This window comes from Colias eurytheme, chromosome 10, assembly GCF_061535395.1.
Source record: "Colias eurytheme isolate Ceu_HAF_F1 chromosome 10, ilColEury1 Martin Lab GWU primary, whole genome shotgun sequence".
Taxonomy (NCBI): domain Eukaryota; kingdom Metazoa; phylum Arthropoda; class Insecta; order Lepidoptera; family Pieridae; genus Colias; species Colias eurytheme.
In genome coordinates this window covers 10517547-10542708 of record NC_142989.1, presented here as the reverse complement: position 1 = coordinate 10542708, position 25162 = coordinate 10517547, and the positions used below count along the sequence as shown (strand labels likewise).

Genomic DNA, 25162 nt, shown 5'->3' with positions numbered 1-25162 from the left:
TCTTTAATAATGTTGATTCTTGAATATATTAAGAGGAGGCTCCCTAAATTTTATGTGAATTTGCATTAATATTCTGAAACAGTCACACATACAATCAAAATGGAACTTTAGTATATGATTTATTGGGTCTTTTTACATACAAGACAGTTACGTAATTGTAACATTTTCACTCGATTCATTTTTTATTCAAAAATTATGCCTTTTTTAAGAATTATTACATTTTTTTTAAGATTTACTTAGACTTTATGTCTAAAATAAATGTTAACAGTAAGAAAATATAGCTTACTATCCAATCCCAAGATATTTTTTCTCTAGATCAATTATTACTTTAGTTATAAACGAAATAAGAGAATTGAGACACGAGATTTGTTTCGAGCTCGAACGCGATCAAAGAGCGCACGCGATATTCAACTTTATTACATCTGTGTTAGCGTCTAGTACCGTAGCAGTCTAACCGGTCTCTCAGTGCCAGAAATTATGTTAGGGAGCCTCCCTTTAAAGGCCTTTTAATACTATGACTATATACGTCAGAATATTATAAATCAATTGGAGACCTTATTGTTAAAAAGGGACAGAACTATAATGTTTTCATCCCTGTCACTCTTTACTTTATGTTTTTTTTTTTTCTATAGACTATGGGTGTTATTTTTTCATAGTACTTAAATCTTAATAAACATTGAATTGTAATACCTAGCTTTTATTGCCCTTTATTTTTAAAATTAATACATACGCTTAGTTTTTTAGTGAATATCATCACTGTATATTCGCTTTTCGATGAGTTTTTTTACACTATTTTTTGTAAAATATGACTTTTTGCCATTTTACATAGTGATGATGTTCATCATCGTACATTTTCATTTCACCAATATAAGCTTCACTATTTTGATGAACTATCAACGAATTTCATCATACAATATTTTTCATCACCAAAACTATCTTATCATATACCTTTTCGATGACTTTTATATACGCTTATTTCTACAGATGATCAATACATTTCATCACCTAGCTAGCTAGTGGCATCATCATCACTGTATACTTATACACTTTTATTTTCATTTTTGCTTTTACTTTTACACGTAACTTTTACTTTACATAATTTTCATCACCTAGCCTAGTGGTATCATCATCATCACCACTGCACTCCCTTTGGGGCGGTATTGGTACATCATCCCGCGGTATGGGAGTTATGTGCACTTTGGGCAGTGGCGGTATGGGCGGTATGGTTGATGTGCTCGGTACGTCTGTATGTGTGGATGTCTGTATGTTGTGAATGGATGGTAGCGTGTCGTTCATTCGCTGGTAGTGCGCTTTCCACGTGTTCGCTGGCGGCGTGTAGTTTAAGTGGTCGTACTCCATTTCTGTAATTGTTAATAATAATTTTATCTAAAGTGAGTAAAAAAATGGATTTTTCTTTGTGGAAACCAAAAATCTAGACAAGACAAAACAGTTAATTTGTATATTTGCTTCTTATAAAGTCAGTAAACATAGAATAGAAGAATTTTCTATTTCAGTGAAAAATTATGTGTTATGAAGAATCTAAATTACAAAGCAGAGTTATTTGAGCTGAATGCTCATATATTTTATATTTTTTGTACAACTGTATATAATCAGAGTCTATAGTTTAGCATCAAACATAGGAAATTTTTACTGTGTCAATACTTAATCTTTTTACAGAAAAATAGAAGAATCTATTATAATTGGATACTAAATACATACCATATCCTTCTTTATGTTTAATTTCGTCGTAAACATGGTCCAACTTGTTATCGTCATCGATGCAATGATACAAATTGGGGTTTGTCGCGTCTGCGTCTTTATTCTTTAGAGACATCGGGTCGTATGCTGTAATAAGAAATTCAGTATAGTTTTTGGCACTTTTTGTTTATTTTTGGTAGGAAATATTTGTGGTTGTTTAACTAATGGATATAAATAAAATATATGCAGACGATCATGTTTAAGCGCGAATTATGACGTATATATTATTTGTAGGTATACCGTTTTTTTAATGAAAAACTAAGAATATCAGTTAAACTCCAAAAAGTATCATCTTTTACAACAAACACTTAGATATGTACATAAGGGCCGATTTTTCAATGCTTGGATAAAACTTATCCGTCCAATAAAGTATTACACGATAATATTAAAATGTCACGTAAACTGTCAAATACGGGCATTTATAATACGTTTTTAAAATGGTAATTTTATATATTATTCGACGAATAAGTTTTGAAAAATCAGCCCTAAGAAAGTTATAATAAATTATTAGAATAAGTCATAAGGGCCGGTGCCTACTGGCGGCTTGGTACGGCGTGTCATTGCAAAGGATTTTATTACTAACTAATCAATTTATTTTGAATCTTATTTCCATAATTTTAGAATTCATGTTACTTTGCTAAAAAATGGTTAATCTATACGATTATTATAAAGCTGAAGAGTTTGTTTGTTTGTATGGACGCGGTAATCTCGGGAAATACTTGTCCGATTTGAAAAATTCTTTCGGTGTTAGATAGCCCATTCATCGAGGAAGGCTATAGGCTATATATCATCACGCTAAGAACAACAGAAGCGGAGCAATGCGGGTGAAACCGCGGGGCGCAGCTAGTACAACATTGAACCTGTTGATTAAAAAGATAAGTACTGGATATACTAACATCCGTTAGAGCTTGTAGCTGTCATCCGTAACTTTTCCATAGCTGTATTCGACAATTTGGGCGTGGCCAAGTTATTTATAATCTGTGGCGCGTTATTAAGTAACGTTGTAGAGTCGTCACTTCGGTTCGAACTTTGGAACGAATACACCGGGTTGTCGAAGTGTTGCTGGTCTGAAAGATAAATTTGTATATAAGAGAAATTAACAAAAGTATGTATAGGAAGTTAAGTATCAAAATGTGGGCTCGTGTTTTATAGAAATTTCATTTTTCTATTTTTGTAAGATATAACTATAACTATTAATATATAGATTGGAATTAGCCGAATTGATAATTTTTTTTTAAGCTATTGCATAGCTTCTATCGCGGGCCTTGAGCGCGGGGACCGAATCCAGAAATTACGTAACGAAAAACCTCACGCTCCCCACTCCGACGGGCGCGGAGGTGTGGCTTGAAGGCATAGCATGCAATAGCTTTACCGCGGCAGTCCCCGAGTGCCACACGTCTTTTTTTTGTTTTATTTAAATCTGTTTTTAATATTGCTAAAAGGAATCATATAATGGAAATTGGAAGGCAATGTAAACTTATAAAAAACAATGAGATTTTTGAAGTGAAATTTATAAGGGGCGTTGAGAGTAAAATTTTAAGGTCCCGTCATGATGAGCGACGGTTTTTATTTATTTACACTTTATTGCTCTAAGATAACTTAAATATGAATTAATTATAAATTAAAGCAAATGGCGGTATATTTGAATCTTGATAACGAAGTTTCACTTGTGACACGTGTGCTCGGCACAAACGCTCTTTTTGTATATTTTCCTATCTTTTACCGGGTTGGTTATGATAACTATTTATTAGATGAAATTTAATAATTCTTTTTCTCTTACCGGGTTGTACAGCCGGATCCGCGGAATAGTGAACATGTGCTATCTCTCTCTTGAGCAAACGCACACGTTTGCGGTAGTGTATTAGTACTAACGCGGCGACGCATGCGCATGCTGCCGATACCACCACCATGGCTGCTATGGCTCCACGGTTCGTGCCTTCTGCGGGTAGATAGAGATATATTAAATAACTATTAATTATGTTAATATTGTAATAATGTAAATATGTATTCGCGTACATTATTGCAGGCTCTGTTCACCTCTAAAAGGTCTAGCACCTATTACTTGTGATGTATCATAGAATAACCATATCTATTTTTGTAGTGCTATGTCCAGTTTTTTGGACCTATTTATAAAAAAAAATAAAGATAGATAAATGAAACGTTATTTATTCTGTGGCAATAATAAAACTTAAATAGCGTTATCGTTGGCGGGGGATTGCTTTTAAAAATAATACAAATATTGTTTCACAAAATTATAATCGAAGTAGCTGTGTTCCAGCGTGATAACACGTACCTTTGCGCACACGCATTAACGTGTGAATGTGTTTGTGTTGGCTTGCGTTCACATGTATGTATGCAATGCGTATATATATATGTGGAAGTCAGTTTGAGTGTGTATTTACACATATTCAAGCTTACAACACAAGTTGTACAAACACATAACACACTTAACGATGTGTTTGTACAAGTTTGCGTGAATCTACAATCACGTTGGCACGTGTTTACACGTGTAGTGTGTGTGTGTGTGTGTATATGGGTGTGTACACGTTTGCTTGTATTCAGGTCTGCGCACACGCAGCCGCGCACCGGGTGCACGTGCAGTGTGTGTGTGTGTGCGCACATACCGGTCTGTGCGACGGTGATGGCGTCGCTGGCGTGCAGCTGGCAGGCGTCCCCGATGTAGCCGCGCGCGCACACGCAGCCGCGCACCGGGTGCACGTGCAGTGTGTGTGTGTGTGCGCACATACCGGTCTGTGCGACGGTGATGGCGTCGCTGGCGTGCAGCTGGCAGGCGTCCCCGATGTAGCCGCGCGCGCACACGCAGCCGCGCACCGGGTGCACGTGCAGTGTGTGTGTGTGTGCGCACATACCGGTCTGTGCGACGGTGATGGCGTCGCTGGCGTGCAGCTGGCAGGCGTCCCCGATGTAGCCGCGCGCGCACACGCAGCCGCGCACCGGGTGCACGTGCAGTGTGTGTGTGTGTGCGCACATACCGGTCTGTGCGACGGTGATGGCGTCGCTGGCGTGCAGCTGGCAGGCGTCCCCGATGTAGCCGCGCGCGCACACGCAGCCGCGCACCGGGTGCACGTGCAGTGTGTGTGTGTGTGCGCACATACCGGTCTGTGCGACGGTGATGGCGTCGCTGGCGTGCAGCTGGCAGGCGTCCCCGATGTAGCCGCGCGCGCACACGCAGCCGCGCACCGGGTGCACGTGCAGTGTGTGTGTGTGTGCGCACATACCGGTCTGTGCGACGGTGATGGCGTCGCTGGCGTGCAGCTGGCAGGCGTCCCCGATGTAGCCGCGCGCGCACACGCAGCCGCGCACCGGGTGCACGTGCAGTGTGTGTGTGTGTGCGCACATACCGGTCTGTGCGACGGTGATGGCGTCGCTGGCGTGCAGCTGGCAGGCGTCCCCGATGTAGCCGCGCGCGCACACGCAGCCGCGCACCGGGTCGCACGTCCAGTGCCCGCTGCTCGAGCAGTTGCACGCCTCCATGCAGTGGTCGCCGAAGTAGCCCTCGGGGCAGACTGCACACATACATACAACGTACGTAAGTATCCAGAATTGAACAAAAAAAATTCACTCGAGCATAAAAAAATAGGAACAAAATCGAGACACAGCTTTAACTACTACATTAATTATAAGTATGTACAATTTTACACTTTAAATTTCTTAGTGACAACTGAACACACATATGAAAATGTAAGTGCACTTACACATACACTTAGTATAATTAAAAATACACAAGTAAATACTCACACTGTGTACAATAAGTGCCAGTGAACCCCGGGGGGCACCGGCAGTACCCGTCGTTGGGCCGGCACGCGGCCCCCCTTGCGCAGCGGCACGGCTGCGAGCAGCCCGCGCCCCACTGCCCCGCGCCGCACGCCGCGGAGCAGCGCGGGCCCTGCCAGCCCGGCAGGCATTGGCACTCGCCTGGGAATCATACACAAGCTTAAAAAAATGACGGGTTGCACTCCGGGAGTGCCGGCAGAAGTGAAAACTTGATTATTAACGTTGAGCATGTCCATCCGTCTTACGCTTTTTCGATCAAGTCACGTGTCCTGACGCGAGTTTAAGATTTTATACCCAACGCCGCTAAAGAAGCTTTCACTTCAAAAAGGTAAAAAAACAGTGAGGTATTATTATAGAGAGGACACCACGAACAAAATCTGTGCGAGGCGCGCGGCGGCGCGGGGCGGCTAGTGAGTCATACACTTTGTAGATATTCTGCCTCTTATTACTTAAAAATTAAAACCAATCAATGTAACAAATAAATATTGTTTATCTTATTAAAAAAATATGAATAAACTTATCAATTAAAACCATTTTTTTCAAAAAAAATAGTTTGAGACGATTGACTCTAACTAGTGTTACAAATAGTGTAGTAGCGATGGCCTCTCTAGTACATAGTACATATTAGTAACTCAATGGTGAAAAAATATTTTTTATACACAATAAATATATATTTTTCATACATAATAAATTTTGTATAATGTGAACTTAACGCAACGTGAGAGGAAAACACACCCACACGCTTCGCGTTGTGGGCGTGCAAAATAGTTTAAATAACACTAAAACACGTTTAATAAGATAATCTCATGACAAATGCATCCGTTCAAAGTGTGTCAAAATCAAGTTTACATGAGTCGTTTACAAACATACAAAGATGAACATGAAAATAACAATATTATGTCAAAAAGACTAACAAGGATACTATTGGTTACTGATTTAACAAAAATGTAGATTTTTTTATTACAAGTAAGTCAACAGTAAATTTTATGCATTTATAGGAGGTAATTAAGCATTGAGCAATAAACTGGTTTTGAAAATTCTTTTACCAAATGTATTTTTTTAAACCTAAATAAAATTTAGCCCGTCACGGGGTCGTTACTGCCTATGACCTGTATACAGTACACATACCGGTGACGTGGTGACAATCGGCACCGTTGCGGCAGTCGCAGCGCCCGGCACAGTCGGGCCCGAACGTGCCGAGCGGGCACGGGTACTCGCAGCGCACGCCCGTGTACCCGCTGGGGCACACGGACTTGCCCGTTACGGGGTCGCACGTTGTGTTGCCTGTGAAAATTAAAAAAAAAATGGTTGTCTGTAAAGTCGGTTTACTGACGATAGTTGAACGTGACAACGTCTGATTGTGCTTCTTTGTCGCTCGTTCCGCGCTCTCGCTTGCACTTCAAGCCTTACATGGAACGCCTCAGAGCGAGGTAACGCCGCATGAGTCATGTTTTTTCGTGCGTGCAGCCGGCTCTATCGAATTATAAGACGTTGTCACGTCAAAAAAAATAACCACACACATTTTGTACTAGACAAACGAGACCACAACAACCAGGCATAAAAAATTTAATTATCATCTTCATCACCAGCTTCATTTTCATTTCACAGAAAATAAAGCTATCTATATTAACGATTAGCGATTCGCCCAGGCTTCGCCCGTGGTACCTACATGTTTAAACAATCCTATCTCTCAAGTTGGATCGAACTGCACATGGTGTGCGAATTTTATTATAATCGGTTAAGTGGTTTAGGAGTCCATTGAGGACAAACATTGTGACACGAGATTTATATATATTAAGATTTCAACAATCTCTCTTTACAAAACTCTTCAGCTTTATAATATTAGTATAGATAACTCACCATTAAGTTGCGTGGGGCACTCCTGAGCACACCCCACCCCATACCACCCGGGCGGGCAGGGCTCATCACACGCCTCCCCCCTCCAGCCGGCCGCACACACGCACTGCCCACTAGACGCCTCGCACGACGAGTTGTTTGCGCACACGCATGACGAGCCGCAACCCTCGCCGTATAGACCAGGAGGGCATTGGGTCTCGCAGCGCACGCCTGTACATACGTAATTTAAATAATTTAGTCGTAGTAGGCAAAAATCTTATTTAAATAATTTAGTCGTAATGTACTTATGATGCAAATTTCAATATTTCTTATGTTTATATTAAACAATTGACGTTAAATTTAATTGTTATTATTATGACTGCTTTTTAATAATATCTAATATTAGAATAGATTAGATAATATAATATTAAAAACTGCAATTAGGATTTTATCAGACCTATAGAAAGAATCCATTTCTACTGAGGCTAATAAATATAATAATGCTTGTATGAGTACAGTTAATATAACTGAGTACATAGTTTTATGAATAATGATATTTTGATCAGGAACAAGGAAAATTCTAACGAACATGAAACATACTTAAATTCATTAAACGTAATACATACCCATTCCCATTTTCCTAGCTAGACCTGAGTTAAGAATGAAATGTCTTTAATGATATGTCTAGTATGTTCTAGCTTTATAACTATCGAAAATTGCAAAGTTGACATGTGTTGGTGAACATGTTGATATTTTTTTACCTTATATTACAAAACGGATTTTTAGAAATTTTGGTGATGATGATGATAATGATGTTTACACTTAGACATAAAGCCGGTGCCACACTCACCCCGCCAGCTAGTGTCGCACAGGCAGCGGCCGGTGACGTGGTGGCAGCCGAGCGCACGCGCCGCACACGAGCACGCGAGCGAGCAGTTCGCGCCGTACGTGCCGGCGGGGCAGCGGGACGAGCAGCGCGGGCCCGTGTAGCCCGGCCCGCACACACACTCGCCTGGGGAATGTACACAATTTAGGGCTGATTTTTCAATCCTTGGTTAAAACTTATTCATCGAATAACGTATTAAAACTACCATTTCAAAAATGTATTGTAATTATCCGTATTTGACAGTTTACAGGTGACATTTTAATATGTTCGTGTAATACTTTATTGGACGGATAAATTTTAACCAAGGATTGAAAAATCGGCTCTTAAAGATTTATTCGTTCGTAAATACACTCGCATTAATAAACACACAATTAAAGATTTATTCGTTTGTGAACACACACCCATTCTAGTGGCAAGTGGGAAAGTGGCAAATATGATGTTATTTAACACGTTTGATGTGGGTGAACGCACACGCATTATAATGGCGGGTGAGAATGCATTTTTTTAACGCTCTGTTATGAACGCACACGCACTCGCATGATGAATGACACAAGCAACATTTTTATACACAAAACAACTGATAAAAAAAGCAATATAATGAACACAAAGCATATATATTTTAATTTTTTTTATGTTTTTGTAAAATACCACAAAAAATAACTTACCGTTAACAGGATTACATGGTGCGTCATTTTCACAGTCGCAGGGTTGCCGACAGCCTAGTCCGTATGTCTTTCCATCACAGGGACGATCGCACTTTAAACCGTCGTAACTATTAAAAAGAAAGAGAGAAAAATAATATATTATAGAAAAAAATGTATTTAATCAGTCATTAAAATTGCATTTAATTCGTTATTCGAAATTCAATAACCTATAAGTAAGGGCCGACGCAGATATGGCAAAGCGAAACGCAGCGCATTTTTTATTGTCAAACTATTATTGACATTGCCCTCATTGAAATAACATTCAAAAAAGCGATGCGCGCTACTTTGCACGTGTGACGCTTCGATGCTCCCCGAAATATACTGTTTTTTGATCTTGAATTTTATTTTAATGAAAACAATGTCGATAATAGTTTGACAATCAAAAATGCGCTTCGCCATTCGCCACCTACGCGTAGCACCTACGCAGTACTATCATCACATATCACCTACGCGAAGCAAACCACGCTATCACCTACGCGTAGCAAACCGCGCTAACACCTACGCGTAGCACCCACGCGGTACCACCATCACATGTCACCTACGCGTAGCACTCTTGCGTAGCACGCACCGTAGCACCTACACGTAGCACCAACGCGTAGCACATCGCGGTAGCATAGACTATCTATCTACGCGTAGCACCTACACATATCACCTACGCGTATCACCTACGCGTAGCACACTGCACTAGCACCTACGAGTAGCACCTACACGGTACCACCATCACATGTCACCTACACGTAGCACTCACCCGGGCGGACACCTGCACTCGCCGGTCTCGTGCGAGCACGTGGCGTTGTTGCGGCAGTCGCACGCGTCCGCGCAGTTGTCGCCGTACAGCGGCTGCGGGCACGCCTCCGAGCAGTGCACGCCGCGGTAGCCCGGCGCACACAGACATGAACCTATACGAATAAATATTTGTTTTGTTTTGAACAAAAAAAATGAGAAAAAATATGTTTTTCACGGTATTTGACCGTATATATTTATATTCAAAGTTAGCTTTTTCTAAATAGAATCACCGGTAAACATCGTCTGTTTAAACACTTTGAGAAACTATTTAAGTAGCCTTTTACCCTGTATTTAACACAAGTATCTATATATGAACACCAACAACAGCTGCATCTATAGTAATAGCTCACCAAGCGACTTACTCTGTACACAAAAACGTGTATGCAGAGCAAACGTGTCAGAAGTAAAACTTCTTTGGCAAGTTTCAAATATACCAAAATCATCGCTTTACTCCATGACGTGACAGTATTGCTATGCCTCGACCTCGACCACTCAACGTGCCTAAACAAGTTTCACTTAATTAAAAACTAGCTTACCGCCCGCGGCTTCGCCCACTTTGTCTAAAACCTAATAAATTATATACTAAAACCTTCCCCTTGAATCACTCTATCTATTAAAAAAACCGCATCAAAATCCGTTGCGTAGTTTTAAAGATTAAGGGCCGATTTTTCAACGCTTGGATAAAACTTATTCGTCGAATAATGTATAAAATAACCATTTTAAAAACGTATTCTAATTGCCCGTATTTGACAGTTTACGTGACATTTTAATATTATCGTGTAATACTTTATTGGACGGATAAGTTTTATCCAAGCATTGAAAAATCGGCCCTTAAGCATACAAAGGGACATGGGGACAGAGAAAGCGACTTTGTTTTATACTATGTGTGTAAAACTCACCGTTAACGGGCGAGCAGTGCGCGCTATTCTCACAGCGGCACACGCCGCGACAGCCCCGGCCGTACGTGAGCAGCGGGCACTGGCGGTCGCACGCCTCGCCCGCCCACCCCGCCGCGCACGCGCATGTGCCCGTCCACGGGTCGCATCTGTCGAGTGAGTGGGGAAATAAATGAAAAAGTTTGGATTGTGGTTACTTTGGCAGATAACAGGTAGTAAAGGTGTATAAAATAGTACGTAACTTTCATTATAGTATAAAGCTAAATTTTACATATTATGTTACTTGGGATGTATAAAAAGATATCTCAAGAGCCGGACAGTTTTCATGGTTTTTACATGAATTGAAAAAATAACTAACATCATCAAATTCACATTACTACCGTAAAGTGTAACAGATATGAAATAATCTACTAAAAACATTCCTTAAAAATAATGATTTTTAATAATTATAGTAAACGAATTGTCTGTGTGTGTGTGAATGAGTCAATGCATGAGTGAACGATTCTACAAAACACTCACAACTCCGTAGTATGGGGGTTACAATCGCACTCCTTGTCACACCTCGGCCCCCACAGCCCGTCGGGACAAGCGCGCCGCTCGCACGTGGGCCCCGCCCAGCCGGGCCGGCACGCGCACGCGCCGTCGCGCGGCTCGCACGCGCCGCCGTGCTGGCACGTGCACTTGCCCGCGCAGTCCGGCCCGAACGTGCCCACAGGGCAGATGTCTAGGCACTGGGGGAGACATTACATATGTAGTTATAATTAAAAATTATAAATAAACGTAGCGCAATATTAAATCACTACATAGTATAAAACAAAGTCGCTCTCTCTGTTCTTATATAGTTATGTATGCTTTAAAACTACTCAACAGATTTTGATGCAGTTTTATTTTATATATATAGAGTGATTCAAAAGGAAGGTTTTATATAATTTATCAGGTTTTAGATTAAGCGGACGAAAAACTAAATAAAATCAAAATGGGAAACTGATGGTAAAATGACGATTCAAAAGTGTTTCTAGAAGTCTAATTGAATAAATAAATGTTTGAGTTCGAGTTTTGAACGACACTACGTTTGGATTATTTGTGCGCTGTGACCAAAAACAGGTCTCGACTCTCGGCTGAGTTCTTATAAATTATGTAGTTTAATAAATAAATAAATATTATAGGACATTATTACACAAATCGACCTAGTCCCACAGTAAGCTCAATTAAGGCTTGTGTTGTGGGTACTAGGCAACGATAAATATAATATTTAATAAATACATATATAGATAATAACACCCAGACCCAAGAACAAATAATTGAGTTCATCACACAAATATTTGCCCTGACCGGGGATCGAACCCGGGACCGTCGACTCAGTAGGCAGTTACTTTACCACTGCGCCAACCACGTCGTTAATAAATAACTACTTTAATTATAAGGTACATTACAAAAGAAAAAAACACAAAATATGGATGCATTGCGACGTCGAATAAAAACAAACTTTCGCAATATCATTAGTTAATATAATAACAATATGCAAAAATAATGTTGCCTATCAAAATAATTCTACTATAGCACAGATTAATAATATACTAACAAATATAAAACAAATACCTTATCCCCAGTAAAGCCCGCTTCACACTGACAGTGTCCCGTCACGTGGTGACAGCTCGCACCGTTCGCGCACTCGCAAGTACGTGCACAATTTTGGCCCCAAAGACCGGACGGACAACTAAAATGTAAATAATAATAATTATTTAGTGTTTTATTGAAACTAGGAAATTCTAAAAAAGGTTACATTGTGCGGGCACAATAGATTGCATTTATAACTAATATACACTTTTTAGTGTATTTTTATTCGATGTGTTATTGAAACGAATTATTACAAAACATGTCACGCGAATTTATACCTAAATAGTAGTGGCTTACGGTTTCATTTGCATTTATCAATTTGAGGAAAAAGACTATACAAATGTATAATTAAATAAAAATAGTTTGTGAGTTTTTCACATTAAAAAGAGTGACCTTAAAATCTGCATGTGCTTGAAAAATAACGTGATAACTGATAATAGTTTGCATGTTTTCGAAAAACAGGATGAACAAAATTTACACCTCTTTGAAAAATAGGATGACCATAATTTACGTATTTTCGAAAAATATAAAATATTATCTTTTCTATACGCACGTGTTAGCACACACTTCGCCAGTCCAACCGGGTGTGCATTCACACTCGCCCGTCACAAAGTTACACACTCCGTTGTTTTGGCATTTACATCTTTCGGGACAAGGCTGGTCCTTTGGACATTGCTCGTCACATCTGAAAAGGAATGGGAATAAAAATATTTATTTATAAATTAAGTTAAATAAAATTATCGCGATTGTCACGCGCTCTTTATAAGAAAATCATAAAAACTGAAAAATCAATTAAAAAAGCGCTGTAGAAGTCTATTGTTACTTATATTTTTAATTTTTGTCAATTTAAGTGTACTATAAACAAGCAGACACAAGATTTTAATTAAATTTGATAGTTAGGAGACAAAGACTTTTGATTTCAAGTCTATTTAACAAAAATATTTAACTTAAATCGTAATCAATACTCACAACGCGCCAGTGAACCCCGGCTGACAGTCACACCGTCCGCTCGCCGCGTCACACGTCCCGTTCACACACTGACACTGTTGCCGGCACGCGTCCCCAAACGTCCCCTTTTCACACGGCCGCTCACACGCGTCCCCCCTCCAACCGGCTGCGCACGCACATTCGCCCGTGAGCGGCTCGCAAGTACCCCCGTTCATACAGCGGCATTCGTTGTGACAGTTCCTGCCCCATTTACCCGCGGGACACGCTGCAACGACCAAAGAAAGTCTTAACTTTTTTATCAAGGACACTTTTACGATTGGTCAATATATAAATTATAGTCAAGCGTGCTCGTCCCAGCCGTGTTCATGCACGGTGACCATTCTCGTAGCGTGCTACGGTACACGCACTTACCAGTGACCAATCTCGTAGCGTGCTACGGTACACGCACTTACCAGTGACCAATCTCGTAGCGTGCTACGGTACACGCACTTACCAGTGACCAGCGTAGCGTGCTACTATAAGGTCGTTGTCGACCTTATATTATAAATCCTACTTTTTCTGTAAATCGTTTTCTTCTAATAAGTATAGAAATAGAACTGTGATAAATATAAATTATTTATCACAGTTCTAAATATAAATTATTTTATTTTATTTTATTCATAAAAGGTACCTTACAGCTGTTGATAAGATAAATTATACTAATTAGTAATAACATATAAAAACGCCAATTAGAAGGCTCGCCGATAATAGTAAAATTGTGTGACACAAAAACGGCAAAATACAAAGGTACAATTATTATTTATTACCAATTCTATGCAAAATCTCACCTCAATAAAATATGAACATTCATTTATCGTGTTTATTGTTAGCCCATTAACGGTCAACGTGTAAAACGGTCAGTAATTAAAAGATTCCATATGCATACTACAATACAATTTCAATCGCACTGTTTGAAATAAAACTATTTAATAAATACATGATAAAATTTTAAGTAATTAATTGCTTTATAAATCAGACATTCATAAATAATATTACGATTTACGAATGAACTTAGCTAGCCGTATTCATGATAAAAAGTTGCAGAGTTGATAACGCACGTAGAAATATTCTAGCCTGAGGAGTGTCAACATTTTTTACCGTCGTGAATACGAGGTTAAAAATGTAAGGCAATTGGCACACTGCCCCACGCACGCATATGCATCACGAAATACGCATTCACGCGCTACGCAGTGAATGCTTATGCGTATTCGAACTTGCTTGTTCCATCCGTTCTTGTTTCTTGTATCTATTTGTCTAGAAAACGCGCGTTCATTCAGATGATAATTGCATACGCTTTCGCGCTTTTCGCTGCGTGGTGTATTTCAGTATGCTAGGCCTTAGGAAAGAGCAGCAAAACAGTAGTACCTAATAAAACAGTTGTATCAAAGTAGTTAGACCGCCTCCTTGGTACAGTGGTTGACGCGTGAGTGTAGAACCGAGGGGTCCTGGGTTCGATTCCCGGTGGAGACGAAGAAAAAAAAATGTCTCGGTCTGGCAGGACACAGAAGGCTGATCACCTGCTTGTTCCTAAAGAAAATCGATCAGTGAAACAGATGTATAATGCATCTGCCCCTTACCCCACTTGGGGACATGGGACTTCACTTTTTATCAAAGTAGTAGTAGAAGTATTTGTATTGTAGTCTGTTTTTGTATGTCATGAATAGATAAGGAACCGGTTTATGTAGCCACATCTTTTGTCTTCCTTGCGAATAACAAACGGTTTTTATGCGACTGTGAGCACTGCTACAAACCTCGAAAGGTTTTGCATCTCAAAATTGTGTTTTAAGTAAATAAATGTGAAATTTTCTTTTCTAAATAAATAAATAATAAGCAACTCACAGATATCACACGCGGGTCCCCCGTACCCGTGCTCGCACGCGCACGTGTCCGGCGCGACGCACTTGCCGCGCACGCACGGCTCCGTGCACACCGGCACGCACTGCTCGCCGCGAGCGTCCGGCGCGTAGCCCTGATTTATTTATTTCATTTTATTTATTTGGTCAACCAACATTTGTTTACAGTGATTCTTTCAATATAAATATTACATGCAACAAATGCTGATGTTATAATATGATAGTAGTCAATATAGACAGGCAAAATAAACAAGCGTATACAGTAAAGAAATGCAACGTTTGTGAGGATTGCATATGTAACAAGTACCAAGCAATCGTTCACGTACTTAGGCAGCTTATCGAATTTGAATGATATTACAAAAAAAAACAAAAGTAGTCTTGATAAGCATATTCTATCCGGGTTCATAATTTCAAGAGCCCGGGTAACAGTGGCTATTACTTTAATTAAACAGGTGATACTAATAAAGGAATCCATTATGGCCATGTTTTGACATAGCAACACATAACATTTAAACAACAATCCACAACCAGCGCCAGTAGATAAAGGGCTTGTGCCCTGTTTATCTACTGGCGCTGGTTGTCCATACTACACATTCTGCGATACAAAACTACGCTATCCTATCCATAGGTATTAAGTACCTACGTATCTACCACATGACCACGTACCTTACAACACTCCTCCACCGGCCGCTGCTTCACCAGGGTCTGTGTCTTGTACACTTGCCGGAATTTGACCTTGTACTTGCTACATCGGGGTGGAACACTGAGACACCACGCGTACTCCTTCACTTGGTACGGCTGCTGTTCTGACACTCGGATCGTTGTTGTGTATCTGGAATGTATGTTGATATAATAAATATTAAAAAAAAAACTTTATATTACTGAACTAGACAAAATTAAAATGGGACCAAAAAATTATCTTCAAAATTGGTTCACCCAATTGAAAGTTCTGAGGTAACAAGCTCAAAAAAAATCTATGGAATTGAGAAGAATAATTGTAGTCGTTTAAAAAAAGTATACATGCAACTTGTCTTACTAACTAGTGGGTTTCATCGTTGTATTTCTTTTTTCGTTTCAAAATTTTGGATCCTGGTCTAAACTTTCCAGGGGTCAAAGTGTTCGAAGATAAAAAAAGGTATTTTTCCCTATATCACATTAATCAAATGAAATTGAATTGAGCAATCTGATTACAGGAAGTCGATGTGTCCGCAGACATTTGGTCATCGTATTTATTTATTAGCTGTGCCCCGCGGTTTTACCCGCGTTGCTGCGTGCAGCGTGATGATATGATGATATACCTCTATAGCCTATAGGCTATTAGGCATATATCCTCGATAAATGGGCTATCGAACACCGAATTTGAAATAATTTTTCAAATCGGGCCAGTAGTTCCTGAGATTAACGCGTTCAAACAAACAAACAAACAAACTCTTCAGCTTTATAATATTAGCATAAATTTACTAGCTTCAAATAAGTGATACCACAGATTATAACAGTACAGTTACTACGGTGATAGTTATACTATAGCTTCTGACTACAGCATTGCTCGCGTGGTAGACGGACAAAAATAACACGTTAAAGAAAACGTGAATATCAAACATTTGTGATTATAATTTATAAGAATAATAATAATAGGAAATCTGTACTCGTAGTACCTACCTACTAACAATTACTCAACATACTTAGTAATCATTTGTCAGGCAGAGTAAAAAACGCATGATTCATCCTGTTATTTCTTAACAATAAGATAAGACAAAGCACTTGTCTCTCATATTAACTGCTATTTAAGTTTACAGAAGCTGTAACACAGTAACAGGAACTAAGTGATAACAACATTATAATATTCTAAGAATTCGTCGCGTGAAACATTATATGCGTATTGCGTATACTGATCCTTAATGAGGACATATAATGAACATATATGTACTGACATCGCTGTTAATATATATGAGAAGTAGTATAATAGCTTTAACTCACATGGATTATCTACAGATCATCCAGACTATAATGTAACTATTTAATTGTAGTTTATGTATAAAATAGCTAAACTATTTTTAACCGACTTCAAAAAAAGGTTCTCAATTCGGCAGGTACATCTTTTTTTAGAATTCACTTCGATCGACAAATACATAGAAAACTTTAACTTATCTGTTAATACATATTGTAAGATAGTATCGATGATTTACTACGGTAGATCATCGAATGAGTAGGCTAGAATAGGAAATGGGAAGTAGGATATAATTTATATCAAGGAGTTGGGGGGCATTGGCGGATGTCGGAACTCGAAATAATTGCAAACAAGGCTCGTTGTATTGTAATATAGTGTGATTAATAAATTATAAAATAGAAAACTAATTTTTTGAAAGTCATATTGCGAAAAGTTCTAGGTCTCTTATTTCCTTTATGTACTACCCATTTATATAATTAATGATTATTGATGATTATCATTATCGGTAAAACGAAAATATATATTCACCAAAGTGTTACCTACTAAAATTTACAAAAATTGCTGAAGAGGGAGACACTGTATTAAAAAAAGGCTTGTAAAAAAGAGAGTTAATATAGCATCATGTTTGACAATTGACAAACGTCCCACAAACAAAGCTTTCTATGCAAATTGCAAATACAGAAAGACACACGCCGCTTATCGTTATTCACAGAAATTGTTACCAGCAAGATAAATAACTGTACATGGAAATATATACTGTAACCTTGTATGTTTTTTTACAATGTCATGTCCAACTTTACGAAATAATTCATCAAAAACAGTTCAACCGTATCAATATGAAAACGGAGAATAGAAGCCAAAATCATATTTCGTGTTATGTAATGGCCAATGGGCAGCGGTAGGCGAGTAGAGGGCCTACATGTCTATGATCGGCTGTCATTGTAGATGTTTGTTCATAATCGCCGTAATGGCCCCAAACATCGACGATCGTTTATTGGGCCAACCCTGCCCATTGTGACGAGGGCCCATAAGGTATTCGCCAATAAACAACTTTATAATGTCCCACATGACAGCAATAATAAAATTTTAAATTCAGAACGTCAATTATTAAAAACAAAACACAATGACAAATGCATTTTTCGCGCTTCGCAAGGGACCCGCATGCATCTGCCCTTTATCTCACGTCGTGAGGCGCAAGTATGATGAGATAATAACGCTCGAACTGGGACCAATCGGGTCTCCCCCATCAATAATAACCTCTGAATAAATGCGAACAAAGTTTTATACAGTTTGAACAAGTGTATCTTAGCTTATTGCAGAGCCTGTTATATATACAGGATGGATATTTTTGTATGATGAGATAGTAACTCTCAAACAAGGAACAATCGGGTGTATTATTGTAGTAACTATCTTTATTTCGGAATTTTTTATCATCGTAAGCTCCGACTCCTAGAAAAATCCATACTAATATTATAAATGCGAAAGTAACTCTGTCTCTCTATCTGTTACTCAATCATGCCTTAACTACTGAACCAATTTGCATGAAATTTGGTATAGAGATATTTTGATACCCGAGAAAGGACATAGGATAGGTTTTATCCCGGTAATCCTATGGGAACGGGTTTTTCTTTGAAAACGCGGGCGAAGCCGCGGGCGGAAAGCTAGCTTTCCGCCCGCGGCTTATATAAGTTTGTTTGTTGTTTGGCGTATTTATATAAGTTTGTTTATGCTGTACCACACATATCATTCAAACCACAATTGAATACTTACATAATCAATAATCATAATATCATCACTATTCACTACCTACTATATACAACGACTTATCCTTTTGTCTGTTAAGTGGTGACGGTCATCACTCCTCATCCCACATACAAATCTCAAACAAGTAACCTATCTTCAGACAATCAAGATATTCCCACTTAATTCTGTTTATGTTTACGTATACAGGGTGTCCCACTGTTGGTATACTAAGCTCAAAGGAGGTTATAGTTTTGCATACGCTGAGTACGTAAAAAATACTTAAACAGCATAATTACGTCAAAAATTTTTTGCTAAATTTTTCCTGAAAATTCATGTTTTCTTCTCTAGCTTCACGCAACCGGCATATACCGCTTCTCTAATGTGAGCATTTTGTCTATGAAAACGTAATCTTTAACGATACCTCACGTGCGGGTGGCAAATTTGGGCGGGTTGCTTGTTAGGGGTGTACACATAGAGTTTTAAGAATTCATCTATTTGAAAAAAAGCTTCATCTGGAATTTTTTAACTATTTTTTACGTGATCAGTGTATGCAAAACTACAAGTCCCTTCGCGCTTAGTATACCGATACTGGGACACCCTGTATATTTCCGCCCACTTGAAACAGTGGTTAAAGCCTCACGACCATAAACAACCCTCAATAGATTATAGTAGACTATAATAATTCAAGATCTTACATCATTTAGAAGTTCTAGCACTTAATACATCATCATCATTATCATTGTCATCATCAGCACATATACGATTCCACTGCTGGGACACGGGTCCCCTATGAGGGTACGTATGCTATAATAATCCACCCAGCGTGGTGGCAACTGGCAAGTCCGGGGTGGCTTCACTATCACTACATAGTATAAAACAAAGTCGCTTTCTCTGTCCCTTTGTCCCTATATGTATGCTTAAATCTTTAAAATTACGCAACGGATTTTGATGCGGTTTTTTTAATAGATAGAGTGATTCAAGAGGAAGGTTTTAGTATATAATTTACTATCGGTCCGCCCCGGCTTCGCCCGTGGTACATATTTCGCAATAAAAGGTAGCCTATGTTCTTTCTCAGGGTCTAAAGATTATATGTGCCAAATTTCATCAAAATCGGTCCAGTATTTTATGCGTGAAAACCATACATACATACATACAAATCTTTCCTCTTTATAATATTAGTATAGATTATGTTTTAGACAAAGCGGGCGAAGCCGCGGGCGGAAAGCTAGTAATACATATAGCAGGCTAATTACATCTTCGTAAAAAATACACCAAATAAACAATCCTTCGCGGCTAGTCGTCAAAAAAAGCTACAATATAAAGTTATATAATATGCAAGTATTTACCACAATTACGACTGCACATTAATTATTATTGACTCATATTTATACTGAAACAAGGCAAAAAGCAATGCCATTGTTCAGGAGATAGTGATTCACTTGCGTCATATTATGTATACCTAATACCTATGTGTGTCACTGAACCGATAATTACAGTGTATAGGTCAATATAAATCGTAATATATCTGTATGAATTGACGTATGTGGTAGTTATTTCATTCATGATAAACGGATCCTAAGCGGAAAATTATTGGAGCGTAAGAATAATACCTAATAATCCTGTGCCTGCTTGTTATTAAATATTATATGAAACAGTGCAAGAATTACTTAACTGTGAATTTTAAAGAAATGAGATTAAACTATTGGTACTAAAGGAAATTAAATATTAAATCAGACAATGCTAAATAGATACATTATGTACTAATTATATGAAGAAATAAAGATTGCAGACATATCCTTAATTGCAATAATTTACAACAATATAATTACATAATATTTGTTTATGTGTATAAACATAATACCAACGTAATACAGTTAAACAATTCAAAAATATGTCTTTTGGCCTAGATCTTATGTATCTAGTGTCTCCGCAGTCCGCAGTCTACCGTTAAATATAGGAGATTATTCTTTCTCAGTCAGATATTATTATACGAGTCACTGAGATAAACTTTTCTATTTTGTTCACTTTGTTTGTGTAGTTTTAACTTTTACAACAATCATCTTCTAATCTTTAAATCTCCAAATCTTTTAATGTATACATATTGTACACATCCTAATAAAAAGTATTAACGATCTCTATTCTTTCAAAATATTGTATCGCAGTTAAATTTTCAGCTATTTAATACTCAAAACTGTATCTTCACAAATTATACAGAAATCTTTTAAAATTTGCTCCTCATTCATCCCTGTACTATCGTCATATCATGTGACGTACAGGATAGTCTATATAATATAACTATATCTTATGTGTTTATATTATACACATAGTAGACAGAGCAACAAAAATAAAACGTCATTAAAAATACGGTACCATCATCAGTCGAGAATCGAGATCTGATTACAAAAACATAGGAGTACTTATTGCATTACTATAAATTTTGTTTACATAATCAAAATCTAAGAGATTTTAAACATCGTTCATTAGTTATTTACCGTGCTACCAGTCACGTATTTATAAAAAGAAAACGATGCAAAAATAATTACGCTTTGCTTGGCTTTGGCCTTGCACTATGTACATTATGCAAAGAAAATAATTCTAGGAAATTCTTTTCTTCATTTAGATTATATTCTTGGCGCATTCAATGTGATTTATTTAAAGGTATTTCCAATTTAATTAATAATTTACATACTAATGTGTTATCTTTAAAAAAAAAAAGTGTGTGCGTGTAACCTTTACGCGCGATTGAAGTAAAACTTCTTTGGCGTTGACGACATATATCACTGAAATGATTAAATATTAACTTAAATAAATAAATATTATATTATAATTTAATTATATTTATTATTCATGTGCTTTACAAAGATTATTTAAATGTTATATATTAATATTATTCATTCGAAACAGGTAATTGAATGTCATCATAATTTCTTACGTACGAAATTATAGGTTTGTGGTAACTATAATGTGAAACATAAATTTTACTCTCTAAATTTGCTACTTTTCTTGAAAATACAGCATCTATCGTTGTACCGAAACGCGTTGTTGAATGAAGTCGAGAAGTATTCATAGATAAATCAAATTTTTCTTCTAAAAAATCAATTAACGGCTGAGATTCCTGAGAGCGAAAATTAACATTAAAATCTCCAGTTAGAATCATCGGTAATTCATGATAATTACTATTTAAAAGTCGAGAACCTTCAATTGTGAAGTGAAGTAATTGCTGATGAATAAATTTTATGATATTTGTCAGGCTAGTATTTGTAGAAATATAAATAACAACGATAATCACAGGTTGGTCATTCGTATTAACACATCGAACCAAGGCGATGTCACCAATTTGTGAAACCTCATCGGAAATTTGTGATAATATAGTTGGTGAAATATTTTGAATTGGTGTTACATTGTTCAGTGTATCTGTAGATGAATGATATACAGCTACTCCACCAGCAGTTGAGTTGGGTCGTTTGTATTGGGTAACGCAATAAAAATTTTCAATAAGAATTTGTTCGTCATTTTTCATCCAAGTTTCGGAAAATAACAGCAATGTGGACCTTTTTAATACTTTATCATTCAGATCAGAAACATGAGCACGTAAACTTTGGCAGTTGAAGGAAAATAGTGTAATGTTACTCTCATTTACAAGGTTATATAATTCTTCCTGTTGTGTTATTAGGCGAGAATTTGAAAGTCTGTCAAATTCACACTGTAAATCAACTATTCCCCCTGGACGCTTTCTTCCATGATAAAATTTGTTGTCATCGGTGTTTGAGACAATGAACAATCCATTTATATCAGTTACTCGTGATAATGCTACATATAACAGCTGCTGACTGTGACTTTTATTGTATTCATAAACGATTTGATCAAAAGTACCACCTTGAGACTTATGTATTGTAAGCGCACAAGCAGATACTAATGGAAAGTGATTTCTCTTTGTAAATATTGTCTTATTTCTATTCATTGGTACAGATGACGATCTTCGTAAAATTGGGACTGCTGTTCTACTAATGTTTAGAGTTTGAATATGATGGGCAGCTTTTTTCCTAATTTTCTCTCCTATCTTACCAGGAAACTCAAGCCAGCGTATGATGTTATCACTGTCATCACGTTCAATATACACTAACTTTCCAACACAACCGTTGGCTAAGCCATCAGATACATCAATATTGGTTGTAATAATGTAAAATTTGTTAAGAACTAATATGATTTCATAAGGCGATCCTCCTGTATCAATAACTGACATTTTATGAAATTGTTGGCGTACATATGCTTCTTGTTCAACTGAATGACAACCTATATACATATCTGTTGCTATGGATACTACTTTGTCTTCAGCAATATTTAAATAGATTGATTATAATCCGCAACATGTTTATTTTTATTTTTAATTTACTTATTTTAAAAGTAATAAATAAACAAGTATATTTAGAGATTTTCAAAAAATTTTGCAATTTAAAATAATGTTTTTAAAACTGTTGAATTTTTCATTCACTTTGCTATTCACAATTGATCCGTTTGAAAATTTGAAAATAAATAATCCTAATTGATTATGATATTTGCCACTAGCTGGCGTATAAGTCAAGAAGCGTGTAGTATATGACATATACTTACAACCAATCAGAATTATTATTTTTAAATGGCGGAAACTACGCAGACTATAGTAAGCGTTACTTCCGTCAGAAAAAAAATCTGAGTTACTCCCTAGTCGCGCCTAAAGAAGTTTTACTTCAAAAAAAATAAAGTGCAGACGTTGACGAGTTACTATCGGAAAGTTACTCTCTCTGTAATTGCATATCTTAGTGCAGTTATTACCGTAAAATTGACGTACGTTATTTCTATTGTATAATGAATCGCTGTAAAACAATGTTGAGCAATAATAAAATGCGATAAAAATAACAAACACAATGTTGAGTAAACTGCGACACTTGAGTTGGATACTGATTCGTAGAGAATTTATCATTCTGTTTATATGTACCACGTTTATATCGACTATACTTCCTAACATCCTCAATTTTTGAATATATGTATCTAGGTATATCCTTATACGATGACAATCCTAATTTTAGAAATATTAGCTAGAATAATCGAGATTTTTCTAGCCTTTATCAAACAGCCCTTTTTCTACGTCGTGGTTATGGCAATTGCCATCACATTATGATTCCATATATCTTCCCACTGGTGGTGTGGTCAATGGGTTATGCCATAACCCGCTAGCCACATACATCCTTCCACCTAAAATATGATACAATACATATATAGTAAAAAGAGAGAAGTAGGCCAACTCCCGGTGTCGTCCACGTCGACCAACTTGCACAATGCACATGTCGCTCATGGTGTTACGTTGCTAACAACCACGGCTATGTGTTCTGTTTACCTATAGAACTTCAACAGATACTCACGCCTCCTGCCTCGTACACACATTCGGTCCTTCAAGCAGCGCGTCGCACGCCACGACAAGCGCAAGTAGGACCAACTTCCTCATCGCGCTCATGGTGTCACGCGTTGCTAACCGCCATAGCTATTATGTTCGATGTTTACGTTTCACCGGAGTGGTGTTACGATTTCCCTCTGAAACAACATTTGATACGTTACATGGGAAAGTCAACAATCGAGAAATGTTATGACTTACGAGAATTTTAAAAGATGCTATCAAATTGAAGCGTTTGATTGGCTTCGTTAGTCTCAAGGCGAGGAAACTAGAAAAGCGCGATACTCTAACTAATTACACTCTAATTAGACAAATACATAAGATTTTGCAATATTTTTAATGAACTAATATAAAACTTTTAAAAACAAGTTAAAAAATTGTTTAAAATCCTGACCTTCAAACAACATTATTAACATAATATTATTTTATTTGCCATTGGTATAATTATTCGTGTGCTTAAATATAAAATGTTTTTTGCATTCAATTCATAAGAGTAATATATTTTTTTATAGGTACATCTAGTTTCTATTATCCTTCCAAATCCATTCCCATTTAAATTTACTCCATATTCGCTACTATGAACTCCACACAAAACAATGCCGTTAATTTAATTACCACGCCAATCAAAACCAATCGAACCACGTCTCACAAATTGGCTAGAAAGCTAGCAAGTACTGAATACAAATGAATACACAATGCGCACATAACCAGTACTAGACAGTAATCCGAACCTTTCATGCACTTAATTGGCGAAAACATTTACAGGTCAGTGAATCGATTGCAATTTGCACTGACCCACGTTTGATCAAAACAATGCACATACCTACACACGTTATAAAGAAGTCAATCTATACTCAATATTAAATTAAATAGCTTTATAATATTGCAATAATATCTATTCTAATATTATAAAGCTGAAGAGTTT

At 37.5% G+C, this 25162-nt stretch overlaps 1 protein-coding gene across 1 annotated transcript in view; it reads right to left on the bottom strand.

Moving 5' to 3' along the window:
• Positions 1-429: 429 nt before the first annotated feature.
• The window catches only part of drpr (multiple EGF like domains draper), a 44561-nt gene continuing 19828 nt past the window's right edge, over positions 430-25162 (bottom strand). The window contains exons 2-21 of the mRNA XM_090106754.1: positions 24209-24377; positions 15785-15950; positions 15105-15234; positions 13248-13491; positions 12832-12963; positions 12261-12378; positions 11181-11392; positions 10665-10810; positions 9728-9878; positions 8941-9047; positions 8240-8401; positions 8016-8039; positions 7414-7620; positions 6682-6837; positions 5518-5694; positions 4383-5285; positions 3539-3697; positions 2655-2825; positions 1720-1845; positions 430-1361 (exon numbers count right to left, since the gene is read on the bottom strand). Of these exons, the coding sequence (XP_089962880.1) occupies positions 1087-1361; positions 1720-1845; positions 2655-2825; positions 3539-3697; positions 4383-5285; positions 5518-5694; positions 6682-6837; positions 7414-7620; positions 8016-8039; positions 8240-8401; positions 8941-9047; positions 9728-9878; positions 10665-10810; positions 11181-11392; positions 12261-12378; positions 12832-12963; positions 13248-13491; positions 15105-15234; positions 15785-15950; positions 24209-24300 (3858 nt within the window). The 5' untranslated portion in view covers positions 24301-24377 and the 3' untranslated portion in view covers positions 430-1086. The remainder of the gene's footprint in view (positions 1362-1719; positions 1846-2654; positions 2826-3538; positions 3698-4382; positions 5286-5517; positions 5695-6681; positions 6838-7413; positions 7621-8015; positions 8040-8239; positions 8402-8940; positions 9048-9727; positions 9879-10664; positions 10811-11180; positions 11393-12260; positions 12379-12831; positions 12964-13247; positions 13492-15104; positions 15235-15784; positions 15951-24208; positions 24378-25162) is intronic.